The 12,711-nt window shown below is 34.2% G+C and overlaps 1 protein-coding gene across 2 annotated transcripts; it reads left to right on the top strand.

Moving 5' to 3' along the window:
• The first annotated feature begins 861 nt into the window (after nucleotides 1-861).
• On the top strand, nucleotides 862-12,067 carry LOC116348812. 2 transcript variants are annotated; one of them, XM_031779949.1, is made up of 8 exons: nucleotides 862-1,027; nucleotides 2,411-2,851; nucleotides 2,926-8,395; nucleotides 8,476-8,485; nucleotides 8,549-8,715; nucleotides 8,797-9,594; nucleotides 9,665-10,192; nucleotides 10,262-12,067. In XM_031779949.1, exons 2-8 carry the CDS (start codon nucleotides 2,426-2,428, stop codon nucleotides 11,935-11,937), a joined length of 9,075 nt encoding a protein of 3,024 aa, XP_031635809.1. In that variant the 5' UTR covers nucleotides 862-1,027; nucleotides 2,411-2,425; the 3' UTR covers nucleotides 11,938-12,067. The 2 variants fall into 2 exon arrangements, with proteins under 2 accessions (XP_031635809.1, XP_031635808.1); XM_031779948.1 differs by having other exon boundaries at nucleotides 863-1,027; nucleotides 8,476-8,715.
• Nucleotides 12,068-12,711: the final 644 nt, after the last annotated feature.

The following is a 12,711-nucleotide window of genomic DNA, read 5'->3' as shown; positions in this document are numbered from 1 at the left end:
AAGATTTATTTCTAAATTCTTCTTTTTTAATGATCGATTGTGAAAAACGTATTTAATTTTCATAATCATCTATGGCTACCTTTTCAGACACTACATATATAAGATCAGTAAATTCGGTTAAGAATAAATCGTAAATAATTTTATTGGATTTAAATTCCAAGAAAAAATCGTAAAAAATGGCGTTTTATTTACCACTTTTTTTTAATTTCTAACCAAGTTACAAACGTCCGTGCTTGCAACCATACTCTTAGCAAACATAGATGGCAAAATCAAAAGTAATCAGAGTAAAATATTATTTTTAAAAATAGTAAAATTAACCATACATTCTTATGATCGATGGATACCAACATTGTCATTCTTTTTAGTCATACTTTTCAGCAGGACAATTTTGAATTTTTGAAAAAAAAAAAAATTCGCACGAGGGGGGGCGTAAAATATGTACAACAAATTTACCGACACACTACGCGATAATAAAATACATACGACGCGAGTAATAAAACTAACACAGTGCGGCCCATCGATGCGGGTATCCGCTTACACCGCAACATATAAACAGCTCGATAAAAGCATTAAGCTTAGCCCGTATTGCTTATAATCTTACGTATATATACTTATATTTTACTTGTATGATGTCACTCTTCGTCAGACTTCATCGGCGAACAGATATTTATAAGACCGGCGTCTAACAAATCTTATAACGAATTAATTTCACCATAAAACGTAATTCTTTGTATTTGTTTGAAAGCGGATTTTTTGCAAATTATTATATTCTGAATTGACTAATGACTATTTCTGAAAAACGATAGATGGTATTTTTTGTGTCGCGTCTTTTAGTGTATTGTGACGCAACGAATTGATATACCATTGACCGGTATAATTCAAAAATTAAGTGAATTTGAGGAGTGAATTATTTTAGTGATTCTGTGTCACACAGGCTATGTGTTGATATAATTTGTTCCAAAATTGAAGTGAAATCTCAACATCTACATTATTTGAATTATTTCATTGGTTCTGAACTAAATTTGAGGTATATTTGTATTTGACTCCCATTATAAAATGTAAGAATATGAGTTGGTGAATTTCAAAAACAATTTCCAGACACATTTACACTTTCTTATTTTAAATACAACGTAAATGTTCAGTTTAGTTTAAAACAAATCGTTTTTGATGCAAACAAAATCCCATAAACAATTCGATTTTATGTCAACTGGTATGAATTTTCTGAGAAACGTTGCATAAATATAATTTTAATTCTTCAGCACACAGTCTGCTTTGAAATTAATATAAAAAAATGGTTGAATTAATGTAGACAGACCACCGGATTATCTTGGATAACTTGCATTTGATCTTTTTTTTTCTATAAAAAAATGGATTGATAAAAAACAAATTCGCTATCCGAAACATACATATATTGTCCCTCACATATTCTATACACTGATATGGAGTGCCAAAGCGACATATATGTTGCATATTTAAAAATAAACATATAATATAGTATTATATACAATGGCAGTGACATACGAACAATTGAAATGTATTTTATGAAGTAAATACCATTTAAGAGAGAACGTATATGAAGAACATGCATGTTGCCAGTTTGTCGTTTTGTTTAAAAATATTTTAAGTTTGAAATTGGGAATGAGTTTATCGCTGTTTCCGTTTCTCTTTCTTTTCGTTTGCTAGCTCTCAAAAGTGTTATTAACGAAAAAAGTATATTATACAGTAATCGATGCATGCATAATTTTTCTTTCGTCTTTTATGATATTTTTATTTTAATTCTTAGAAATTGATGCTAGCACTCGAGCTTCTCGAACTATAGCAATATAGTGCCCTGTTAACTTTCCAAGAAACACTTATACGTTCGATTTGTTGCATTAGTTGATTTGATTATACACGGACTGTTTATGTTATGACTAATAAAAGACTACACTCCGTCCCGAGCACATTTTTAAACAAATAATAACGACCTTTCATTTCATATTTTGGCTCCGAATGAAAGAAGTTATCGTAAAAACACTTAAAATGGATTGAAAGTTTATACAATGGAAATTGTTGTTTCGCTTCAAACTGCTAACATAAATGTGATTTTAAAATTGTGGTGTTTTCGTCACGTTTTATGATCAGTATTAATTGCTCGGGTTAGCATTTCAACTGATTTATTTTTTAACAGTAAAACAATAAATAAAATGACTTACTTTCAGTCAATAGATTAAGCCTACAGTGCCATATCTGTCGCTATATAAAATCTCTTTCGCTATGTGTTGTGCACAAATAGTGATTACGTTATGGGCTGCTATATTTGTAGGCTCAGTCTATTCACAGTTTATTTTTCAAAGAATTTTAAAATATTGGATTGTTTACAATATTGATTAAGAATACCAACAAAAAAAAAATGTGTCTTTTTAAACAGAATAAATCACGAAAAATGGACAACGATGTAGACATGGAAATGAACAACGTACGAGATGAAGATGTTCTGTTGGACCATATTATTCTGCCGCGCGTTTTGCCACAAACAAAACCACGGTATTTGTATGATACGGAAATTGACTTGATGAAGAAAATGGTTAAAAACGTGGAAAAAATGTCGGAATTTATCCCGAGAAAGACTGTGGAAATGTTTCAACGCTTACAAAGGGTGCACATGATGCTCACAAAAGAAAACATTTCAAAAGAGATCAATGAGTTGTGCCCTGGCGATACATTTGCAATGTTCGTGCGTTTTCAACATACAGGCTTTATGATTCATGTACCATCGACTGAAGCTATCAATAACGTGCAAAATGTGATTGTGTCTACAATTCCAAATTTGCATCCAGATCAAGTTTACAAGCATGACACCGATTTCGAGGTAATTTTTAATATTTTTTGTGTTTTTTTTTAATAGAAGATCCAGTCAAACTCAATTTTATTCGACTATTCCAGTTCAATTATCCAGAACAAGCTATCAAAATGCACTTCTCGAAAATATTAAGATCCGAAGAGTTTGCTAATCAATTGTGTGTTCTGTTCGAAGGATTGCCAGTTGAAGGAAAGAATCGCGATTGTGTATGTAAGTGGCTGGTTACATTGCTTGATGATGGCAATAGCACATCCGCCACCAAATATCCATTCATTACGAAAAAGATTCGAGACGAAATATTGGGCGAAAGCAAAACAAACTACTTTCGTCGATCCAGCTTTTATATAAGCGTCAAGGTTATGCTTCAGCACAACCTCACACTTCAGTTGGGCTCTGAGAACGGAAAATTGTTATACAAAATTGTTATGTTAAATTTCTTGACTAGCATTTGTGGTCTGTATAAGGAATATGACACATTTAACATTGATTTGCTGTCACAATTGATTGCTAAATTGGCACGACGCATTGAGAAGCTGTTGCACATGGTGTCGGACGAAACACCCAAAGATGTCATCAATTTATTAAAATCTGTTGTTAAAGAGGCAAAAGAAAACATCGAACTAATACGCCAGAAAATTGACAGCCAAATAAAAAATTTGCAGAATAAAATCGAAAATGAAGCAAAATCACCATCAGTGGCTGATCTTAACTTTGAAGCAGATATTATATACAAAATTCCAAAACTGACAGAATACTTAACGAAACGAATGAAAAAAGAAAAACTATCTGACAACAAAACCGAGTATACACCAAAAACATACGAACGATATTTCACAAAAGATCTTTCAAACATTGAAAGCATAAATACTACGAAGCACGGCATGGCCGAACGTATATTTTGGTCGGAATTTGAGCAAGTGGTTTTATACGAAATGAAAATGGATGACGACCGATGGAGTGATTATGAGTTACGCACATGGTCATTTGCATATGCGAAATATGCTAAAAAGAATTTCAAAGGGAATCCATTGTTTATGAGCCAAATGTTGTTGGTTCGCTTAAAATTGATTGCTGTGATGGATAAACTTGCTACAAAAAAACATCCATTATTGCTACAACATCACAGTGGAATCAATCAAAACATAATTAATGAATTATTGATACCGCAACATATAAATATGTGCATTGCCCATGAAATAGAGAAGTATTTTCAAAAACGTAACTCTCAATCTAACGGTCCAAGTTTGATTGGCGAAAAAAATATCAGCGATAAATCATTTTCTGTGAAATATGCTAAAGAGCATTCTGACATGCTGGAAATTCAGACTAAAATATTGAAACAGGACGAAAAAAATGTGGATGAAAAGAAAAAAGAATTGCAACGGCGTCGTGATGAAAAGGAAAGTTACAAAAGTAAAGCCAATCGTCGAAACTGTGAATGTTATATAGAGTATGGCTATAAGCAGCATTTTCGTGACTGTACAAAATGCGCATATAACAAAATGGCAGACCAACTGCGGGTTAAACAATATGAACATCTTTTACCCACAGAAGAAATTCAAAGATTAGCTGTTGTTTTTGAACTTCAGATACCCAGTGAAATCGCTCATTTGCGTGATGTTTTAAATAAATTTGCTAAATTTTGTCTTGGAGATTCCAAATTTGAATCGGAAAATTCACAGAAAATCAAAGGAAAGTGGACCGACCGTCTTTCGGAATTTAGTAACAAAAGCAATCACATTGTTACACTAGGAAGTACACAATCTGAAAAATTGGAAGAGTTTCGTGTAAGCAGCAATTCTGACTGGTTTTTCATTAAAAGCACATTCAATTGCGTGTTTCATGCGAAAAAAGAGCAAATCATAAATTCAATTCCAGACGATGCCATAAAAAGTGTATGCATATTTAAAGCTCAAAATGAATATGATTGCTTACAATGGACATTGGTGAGCACCAATCATACGCAAAACCAAGTATTATCGGAACAATCGCACTGTCGTCAAGAGCTCACCCTATCCGAATACAAGAATTTCGGTTCACTACGTGCTGATGGCCATCGTTTACAACTACGAAAATTGTATGCAATGATTGAAACAGAGTCCCTGTCATTTGAAAATGAGTCAGTTTTGGCATTGATTATGCAAACATTATGGGAGTGCGGTGTAAGCGGTAACGATGGATCAACACGAGAATCTCACATCGACTTTCGTGATCCAAAATTTTGTTCAGCAATGATTGAACTGCTATTGAAATTCGTTAGCCAACAAAGAAACAACTGGAGGCACCCATTCAAACTCCTCATCGTAACATTGATTGCAGTTCGAGCATATGAAATTAACTGTCATGATGAGATGGTAATCGAAATTATTTCACTTTTACGTCAAATTCGTGTCATTGCTTTGGATTGGATTCGTCAAATTGAAGATTCAATTCGAAGTATGGCTAATCCAAATGAGAAAACCGAACAAGAGTTACGCATGAAATTGATTCACGTTGCAATTTCTGGAGGTCTAACGTTCTTCATTAATCCAAAGCACAAAAATTACGAGAAGATTTTTGAAGCAGATACCGAAAATGATTTAACTGCTATACGAGCATGGTTTCAATTTAATATAACCCTAAAGAATGGCGTACGGATGTATACAACGGATGAGTCAAAATTGCCACCAAATGTGTGCATGTTTCTTCGATTGATGGAATGCGTTGGTCTCTGTCTAGAGCCAAAAATAACTGAACTCATCACACAAAATCCAAACGAAGTGTATAAGTTAATTAAAATGCTATGGTCTCGTGCTGATTCAGACAATACAACATTTCAACCCATTAATTTTTATAAAAAATATCCACATCTATTGGTCATCGAAGTCATCATTCAATCAAGGAGACAATTTGTAACAATTGACATAATCACCGGTTCATTTTCAGTCGATGGTTTTCCATTGTCACGTTTACCCGAACACATTTTAAATAGTGGCATTTACCAGTGGTTCTTTGGGCAAGTCGTATTCGAGGTGATTCCTGATGGTGATAACTTTTCTACGGTTCATAAATTTAACAATTGTATTTATGAATTTAAATTAATCGACAATAAGGTCATTATTACCGAACGAAACAAAGTAAATGATTTTGAAAAGGAGCTAATCGATCAATCGATTTTGAATGGTGAATTTCCACCACATCTCGTCGAAAATTACAGCCATTGGTGGAATAAGAAAGAAAATTGCATCGAATTTCGGCGTAAAGCGATGGATAAGACACACTTTTCAAAAGTTACCGATGTTGACTATCGATTTGATTACACCACCTCCTATCTATGTCATGTACAAACACAACGTATAATGCTTGACATCAAAAGTGATAGTTTTCAAAAAATTATCGACCGATTGTCACGCTTAGAACATCATAAATATATTCTCATTTTGCAAGAAAGTGCTCACGCAGCCACCGTCGAATTATTACGCATGAATTTGAAATTCAACATCGATTTAAAAACATATGATTTGATTTCAAATGAAATTAGCGGAATGCGCATCAGTCTATCACAAAATGTTGGCACTTTGTACGGTTTACATCATGGTTTGATATTGGAAAGTATTTCCAACGCAAAAACGAAAACCATACTCATACCGAATGGAGAAATTGGAAGTGTATGCACAGATTTACATATTTCTGTGCACGTTAAGACCGAACAAAATCTGAATAGTCCACCATTTTATCAATATCAAGTTGATGAATTTTGTTGTCAATTAAAAGCGAGCAACGGTAGCTATGCATCATGGTTTTATTTGGCATATTTGCATGCGATCACATCACATGGCGAAATCGAACCATTTACTGAAATGTCGGGTACAGAACGTGCTCTACAAATTCTACAATCAGCATATGCATGGTCATCCGAACCATATGAACCAGAAGCTCGAAAAATGTTGAAAAAGATTGCCAATTTAACGCCACTACGAAATTTACGAAAAGGAAAGCAATTAGTTAATTGGCCAGAGAATATACCGCCACGATCAGCGCAAGATTGTTTTTTCTTTATTGTGCAAAAATTACTCAGCAATAGTCAGCGATTGTACAGCTTGTATTCGAAAGATCCACCAAAGCCACTGAAACTTGAAACTCTGATAAAACTTAATGTGCGTGATCATTGGCGTTGTCATCCATTGAATCCAAATCTACGAGTACATGAAACATTTATTCCACAAATAGTGTTGAAGACAGTATTGCCAAATACACCGCCGATATCGTTTTGCAAAGACACACGGCACATATGCCTTTTATACCACAAAAATCGATATTATGTGCCAGGCAGTTTAAATTTAACACATTTTTTGACCGTAAAACGTGAAACATTGGTCGGACTCACCAATTCAGAACGGTTGAAAGATTTGTTATATCACAGTGTTCACGATAAATTTGCTGATTTATGGATTTCTCTGTATGAAGCAGCTCGAAAGCAAGAGCTAAATCGCGAAGAATTTGCAATTATTTTCAGTTTTTTCGCTCATCATGGTGAAGAAATCAATCCGATTTTCGTATTACAGGCAATTGCCGCAAATCCAAAAGAATTTGAACACATCCATCCACCGAAAATTGAATCATTCCCAATATCAGCTGGGACGTTTAAAGTTGAAACAATATCGAATATTTTGAAAGATAACCATAAACAACCGGATGAATATTATAGCAAGGACTGGGAGGAATCTGGCAAACGGCAAAAATACGACGATGATCTCAAAAATGTTATCAAGGACATAGAGAAAATAGCAAAAGATAATTGGCCATGTGCATCGTTCGTTTTGGGCAACACATTTTTAAATCGATTTGAATATATTGACTATGCAACTGCCAATGATAAAATCAATAAAAAATTACGTGTATGGTATAAAAATTATCAACTCGATGTTTTCATCCAAACCGTTGAAATGAATCTAAAATCTTTGCCTGAATGTGGTCTTGGATCTTGCGCCTCGAGCATAAACCGAAATCGTCCATCAATCGAAAATAATTTCGTTAAATTTCAAATTGACTACGAAGCGAAGATACGTGATTGCTTTAATGCATTAAGCCGAGAAAAGATTAATGAAGCACACGATACATGGCAAATGAAAGCAAAAAAATCCATTTATTCAGCGCACGATTGGTGGACATTAATTTGTAACAAAATTTCACAATCGAATGAAACACATCATTTGATTAAAGCAGGAATATTTCCAAGAATGGTGCCAAGTATGTATTTGCCAAAAATAATTGACACCACCACAGATGAACGCTTAAAATGCTTGATCGGTGCATGGGCCATGGAAATTGCACGAGAGCAACGTCAAAAACGTATTGAAATTTTCAAACAGCGTCCAGAACTTCAGGCCATTTTAAGCAGAGAGTTAAAAGACGAACCGCATTCAAATTGGCAACCATCCGAATACCCAGAATGGTTATTATTCGAAATTGAACAGAATCTTATGATCCGACGGATTCAAATTGAAATTGCACGGCGGATGATTACACCGCCGGAAAGTAATACAAAACATTCGGTCATGCAATTGAACATGGGTGAGATATCCTTTTCATTATGTTCCATGATATGTTGATTAATTTCCATTTTTCTTTTCTGATTCACCACTCCAAAACAGGCGAAGGTAAAACAGCAGTTATTGTCCCAATTGTGGCTGCAAGATTGGCAAATGGGCAACAAGCTTGCCAAATAACTGTGCTCAAATCACTGTTTGCAACAAATTTAAAATCATTACGACAATATTTGGGTGGATTCTTAAATCAAAAAATCTACATATTTCCGTGTCGCCGTAACATGCCAATTCACACGCACATTGACTCGATTTTAAGTATTTATGAAGAATGCTTAAAAAATAAAGGTAAATTTGAGAGATATAGATAAGCATTGTAAAAAGAAAAAAAGACAAAGAAATTTAATACCAAAATTGATTTATTTACAGGTGTTATTCTCACACTGCCTGAATATCGTTTATCATTTCAACTAAAAATTTACGAAATGATTCAAAATGAGGAAATGCGCGCAGCCAAAAGTTTGTTACAAGTCCATAAGTGGATGAATGCAAACATACGCAATGTATTAGATGAATCAGATGCAATACTTCAAGCAAAATATCAACTCATTTATACGGTTGGCGCTCCAAGAGAATCAGATGGTGGCTCATTGCGATGGTTGGTCACGCAAGCGGTTTTAAAACGTGTTCCAGATCACATGCACAGACTTTACGGTGAATATGGAAATAAGAAAATCGAATTTGATGAAAACTACGTAAAAAGTGGAAACGTTGTTGGTTGGCCTAACGTCGACTATAGATCGGATGTGTTCACACCATGCCGTATTCTCGATGATATTGTTTTCGATGCACTAAAAATGGCCATCATCGATGATTTTCTTAAAGGTGAACTTGATATTGACTTTAATGAAATCTCGACATCAAAAAAAGAAAAACTCCGGCATCTTCTAACAGAAAAAGCGATTGAAAAACTAACATTTTACGATATAATGCGTAAATTTTCCGAAATTGAACTTAATACCATTTTAATATTGAGTGGACTGTTGCGATTTGAAGTCCTGAAATTGACACTGACTAAACGATGGCGCGTTCATTATGGTGTTAACGTTAAGAGCAATCGTAAAATGGCTATTCCATTTAAAGCAAAAGATGTGGCCGCTGAAATGACCGAATTCGGACATCCCGATGTTGCTGTTTGTTTTACACAAATGAGTTACTATTATTCTGGTGAGTTTTATAGATTTTTTTTTTCAAACATATTGCAAGAATGAATATTTTTTTCTCGTTTTCCCGCAAGGTTTAACCGACGACCAGCTCCGCTGTGTATTTTCGCATTTAGAAAATGCACCAGATGCGGCGGCTACCTATGAGAAATGGATTCGTAGCATTGATGGAAAATTGATTGAGCCATCGATTCGCACTTACAGCGGTGTCAATTTGGATAATCCTCATCAACGTGATGAGTATCTGTTTCCATTGCTTCGTTACAATATGTATGTGATTGATTTTTGGCTATCGAATCTTGTTTTTTCACAAGAACTAAAAATGTTCGATAAGAAGCTGATGTGTACGTCATGGGAATTGACGAGTGATCATTATGCGCATCGTGTTACTGGATTTAGTGGAACGAATGATACCAAAAATATTCTTCCAATAATGATTGGACAAAATGATCTCAAAGAGCTTGAGGGTACGAATGAGAAAATGCGAAATATCCTAAAGGATGCAAGAAATGGTCCATATCAAAACTTGCCAGCCAATGTGAGCGGCAAACAAATATTGGATGCATTGGTAGAACATGATATTCCGGTACTTTTGGATTCAGGTACTTATAAATTTATTCAATTTATGTTTTATTTTTTAAGTTTAACATAATCAATGTCTGTTATTTAAGGTGCTTTGATGCTTGAACTTAATAACAAAGAAGTCGCAAGCGAGTGGCTAAAACGAGCATCCAAAGAAAAATACGATGCAGCAGTTTATTTTGATGGAAAAGATACATTGCAAACGATCGAACGTAGTGGAATGGTTACTGAATTCGATTATTCGGTTTACAAAGAAAATTTGGCAAAATGTCTCGTGTATTTAGATGATGAGCATACACGTGGCACCGATCTTCGTTTTCCGGTGAATTGGAAAGCATGTGTTACACTTTCAGGTGACATAACTCGTGATAAATCCGTGCAATCTTGCATGAGAATGCGTCAGTTAGAAACCAGTCAATCGATTCGATTTTGGGCATCATACGAAGCTGATATTCGCATACGAAAAGTATGCGAACTATCGGAACGGGATACAGTTGAAAATGTACATGTCATCAAATTTATTGAGCACAATAGCCGTCAATTTGAAAAGGCAAATATGATGCATTGGACAACAGGCGCGTTGAATTATACAAAGAAATTGGTCGGACACAAACAATATGAAAATGCTGAAGATGATGATTCCATGAAGAAACTCTATGAAAAATGTGTTGATGATGATTTTGCAAAATTGGTTGAAATGTACGGCGAAAAAGAAGAAGCAAAAATAATCGATATTGCATGGAAAAAATTCGATAAAATTGATGGTCGTCATGTTGATAGACAATTTCGATCATTTATCCGTGAAATGAAGGATAATGTCGTGGACAAACTGAATGAATTAGCAACAGATGTTAAACGATTTACACACGCTCTCGATGAGGAACAAGAAAAGGAGTTGGAACAAGAAGTTGAGGAGCAAACTCAAATAGAACGTCCACCGGGAGCAAAACCGGCCACACCAAAGTTCAATGAGCAATTGAAACAATTGGTTATTAACGGTGCCACTGATGGTCTGGTTAACAAAATGAAGATTGAAAATTCATTACTTTCAATTGTCAACAGCTTGGCCAACACACAATTATCCGAATTTTGCGAAAAAAATGCAGACGCCTGGTCCAAATATATATTTGTTACCAACGATTTTTGCACAGTTCTTCAGGGTTCATCGCAATTGTGTGATGCATTTTTACGGCCAACATGGTGGCTTGCACAAATTAAGGGTGAAACAAAGAATATTATAATTCTTTTAAGTTCATTTGAATGCAATCATCTTTTGCCAGCTTTTCGACATACTACGAATGCAACACTTTTTATGTACCGTCCACGTTTGAGCAAACTTCACAGTAATTTAATTCACGAGGAAAAACTTCAAATCACTGGCAATTTAACAGCAAATACCATTGATATTGAAGATGAAGTTCAAATTGGAGTTTTTTCGGGGATGATGTACTTTAAAAATGAAATGGAACAAAATGCATATTGTTCATTTTTGGGTTTGATTCCAAGACCACGTACAGCCGAACAGGAAAAAGCATTCGAAGACAAAATCATCAAAGAAAATGGGTATGTGCCACCAAAAAAGCGCAAAATGGATGAAATTTCAAACTGTGTCGATCGTTGCCGTTTTGAACATAATCCGAGAGATTTTGTTATCAAATTGATCAACGCCCATCATCAAGGAATGCCCAAAGTTACGCACGTCTCATCGATCTTAGTGCGATGCAAAAAAGTTTTCCCCGATGATAATGCAATGCAAGTAGACTAAGATTAATCAAAACAAAATATAAAGTAAAAAAAAAAACAAAAATTCATTTCGAACGTTTTTTTATTAAATTTTATTTTAAGAGAATTGTACCCCATAAATTCAATAAAGTATCCACAATATTTCTTTATAATGCACTAAACCTATCATTCCGTTTGGCTCAATCGCGAAACCTATAGTGATGTAAGTATCCTTGTTCGAAGTAATTTAGGGAAAAAATTGCCATGTAACCACTACATATCTCATTTCTGCTACGCGGATACTGAAAAAAAAAATCGTTCAAAGAGAGTAGAAATAAAACAATCTCTTGTGTTTTTTTTTAATTTGCAGTAATTTTATTACAATTTTTATATCATAAATTTTATTATCTGTTCATTTTCTTAAACTGATAGTAATTTGTTTTGTCGGTATTCTTTTTGCTGTTTTTGCATGAATGTTATTTTCATTTAAAATGTACGTTTGTTTTCATCGAAATGTTTTGACTTAATACATTCAGCCAACATTGTTCTTGTTTTGCTAATGTGAAACTATAATTTCATAATACTTTTTGAACTTTGCCATCTTTCCCGTTTTCTATTTCTGTCAATCAATTTCATTTTATTTAGTGAGATTTTGAAACAAGTCGTTTGGGCCAGTTTATTATGTAAGTAGTTCTACATAATTTTGTCGTGGTATGTTAAGATTTGAGATTAATATCTTTATACATATATTGTAATTGTTTCATGTTTGCTTCTAAATTTTTTTTTTCAGAAATCTCTCTAGTTATTTTAGTCATAT

This window comes from Contarinia nasturtii, unplaced genomic scaffold (genome assembly GCF_009176525.2).
Source record: "Contarinia nasturtii isolate CC-2019 unplaced genomic scaffold, AAFC_CNas_1.1 Cnas_scaffold_2678, whole genome shotgun sequence".
Classification (NCBI taxonomy): Eukaryota; Metazoa; Arthropoda; class Insecta; order Diptera; family Cecidomyiidae; genus Contarinia; species Contarinia nasturtii.
The sequence above is the reverse complement of the archived record's forward strand: the minus strand, read 5'-3'. Positions and strand labels throughout refer to the sequence as shown.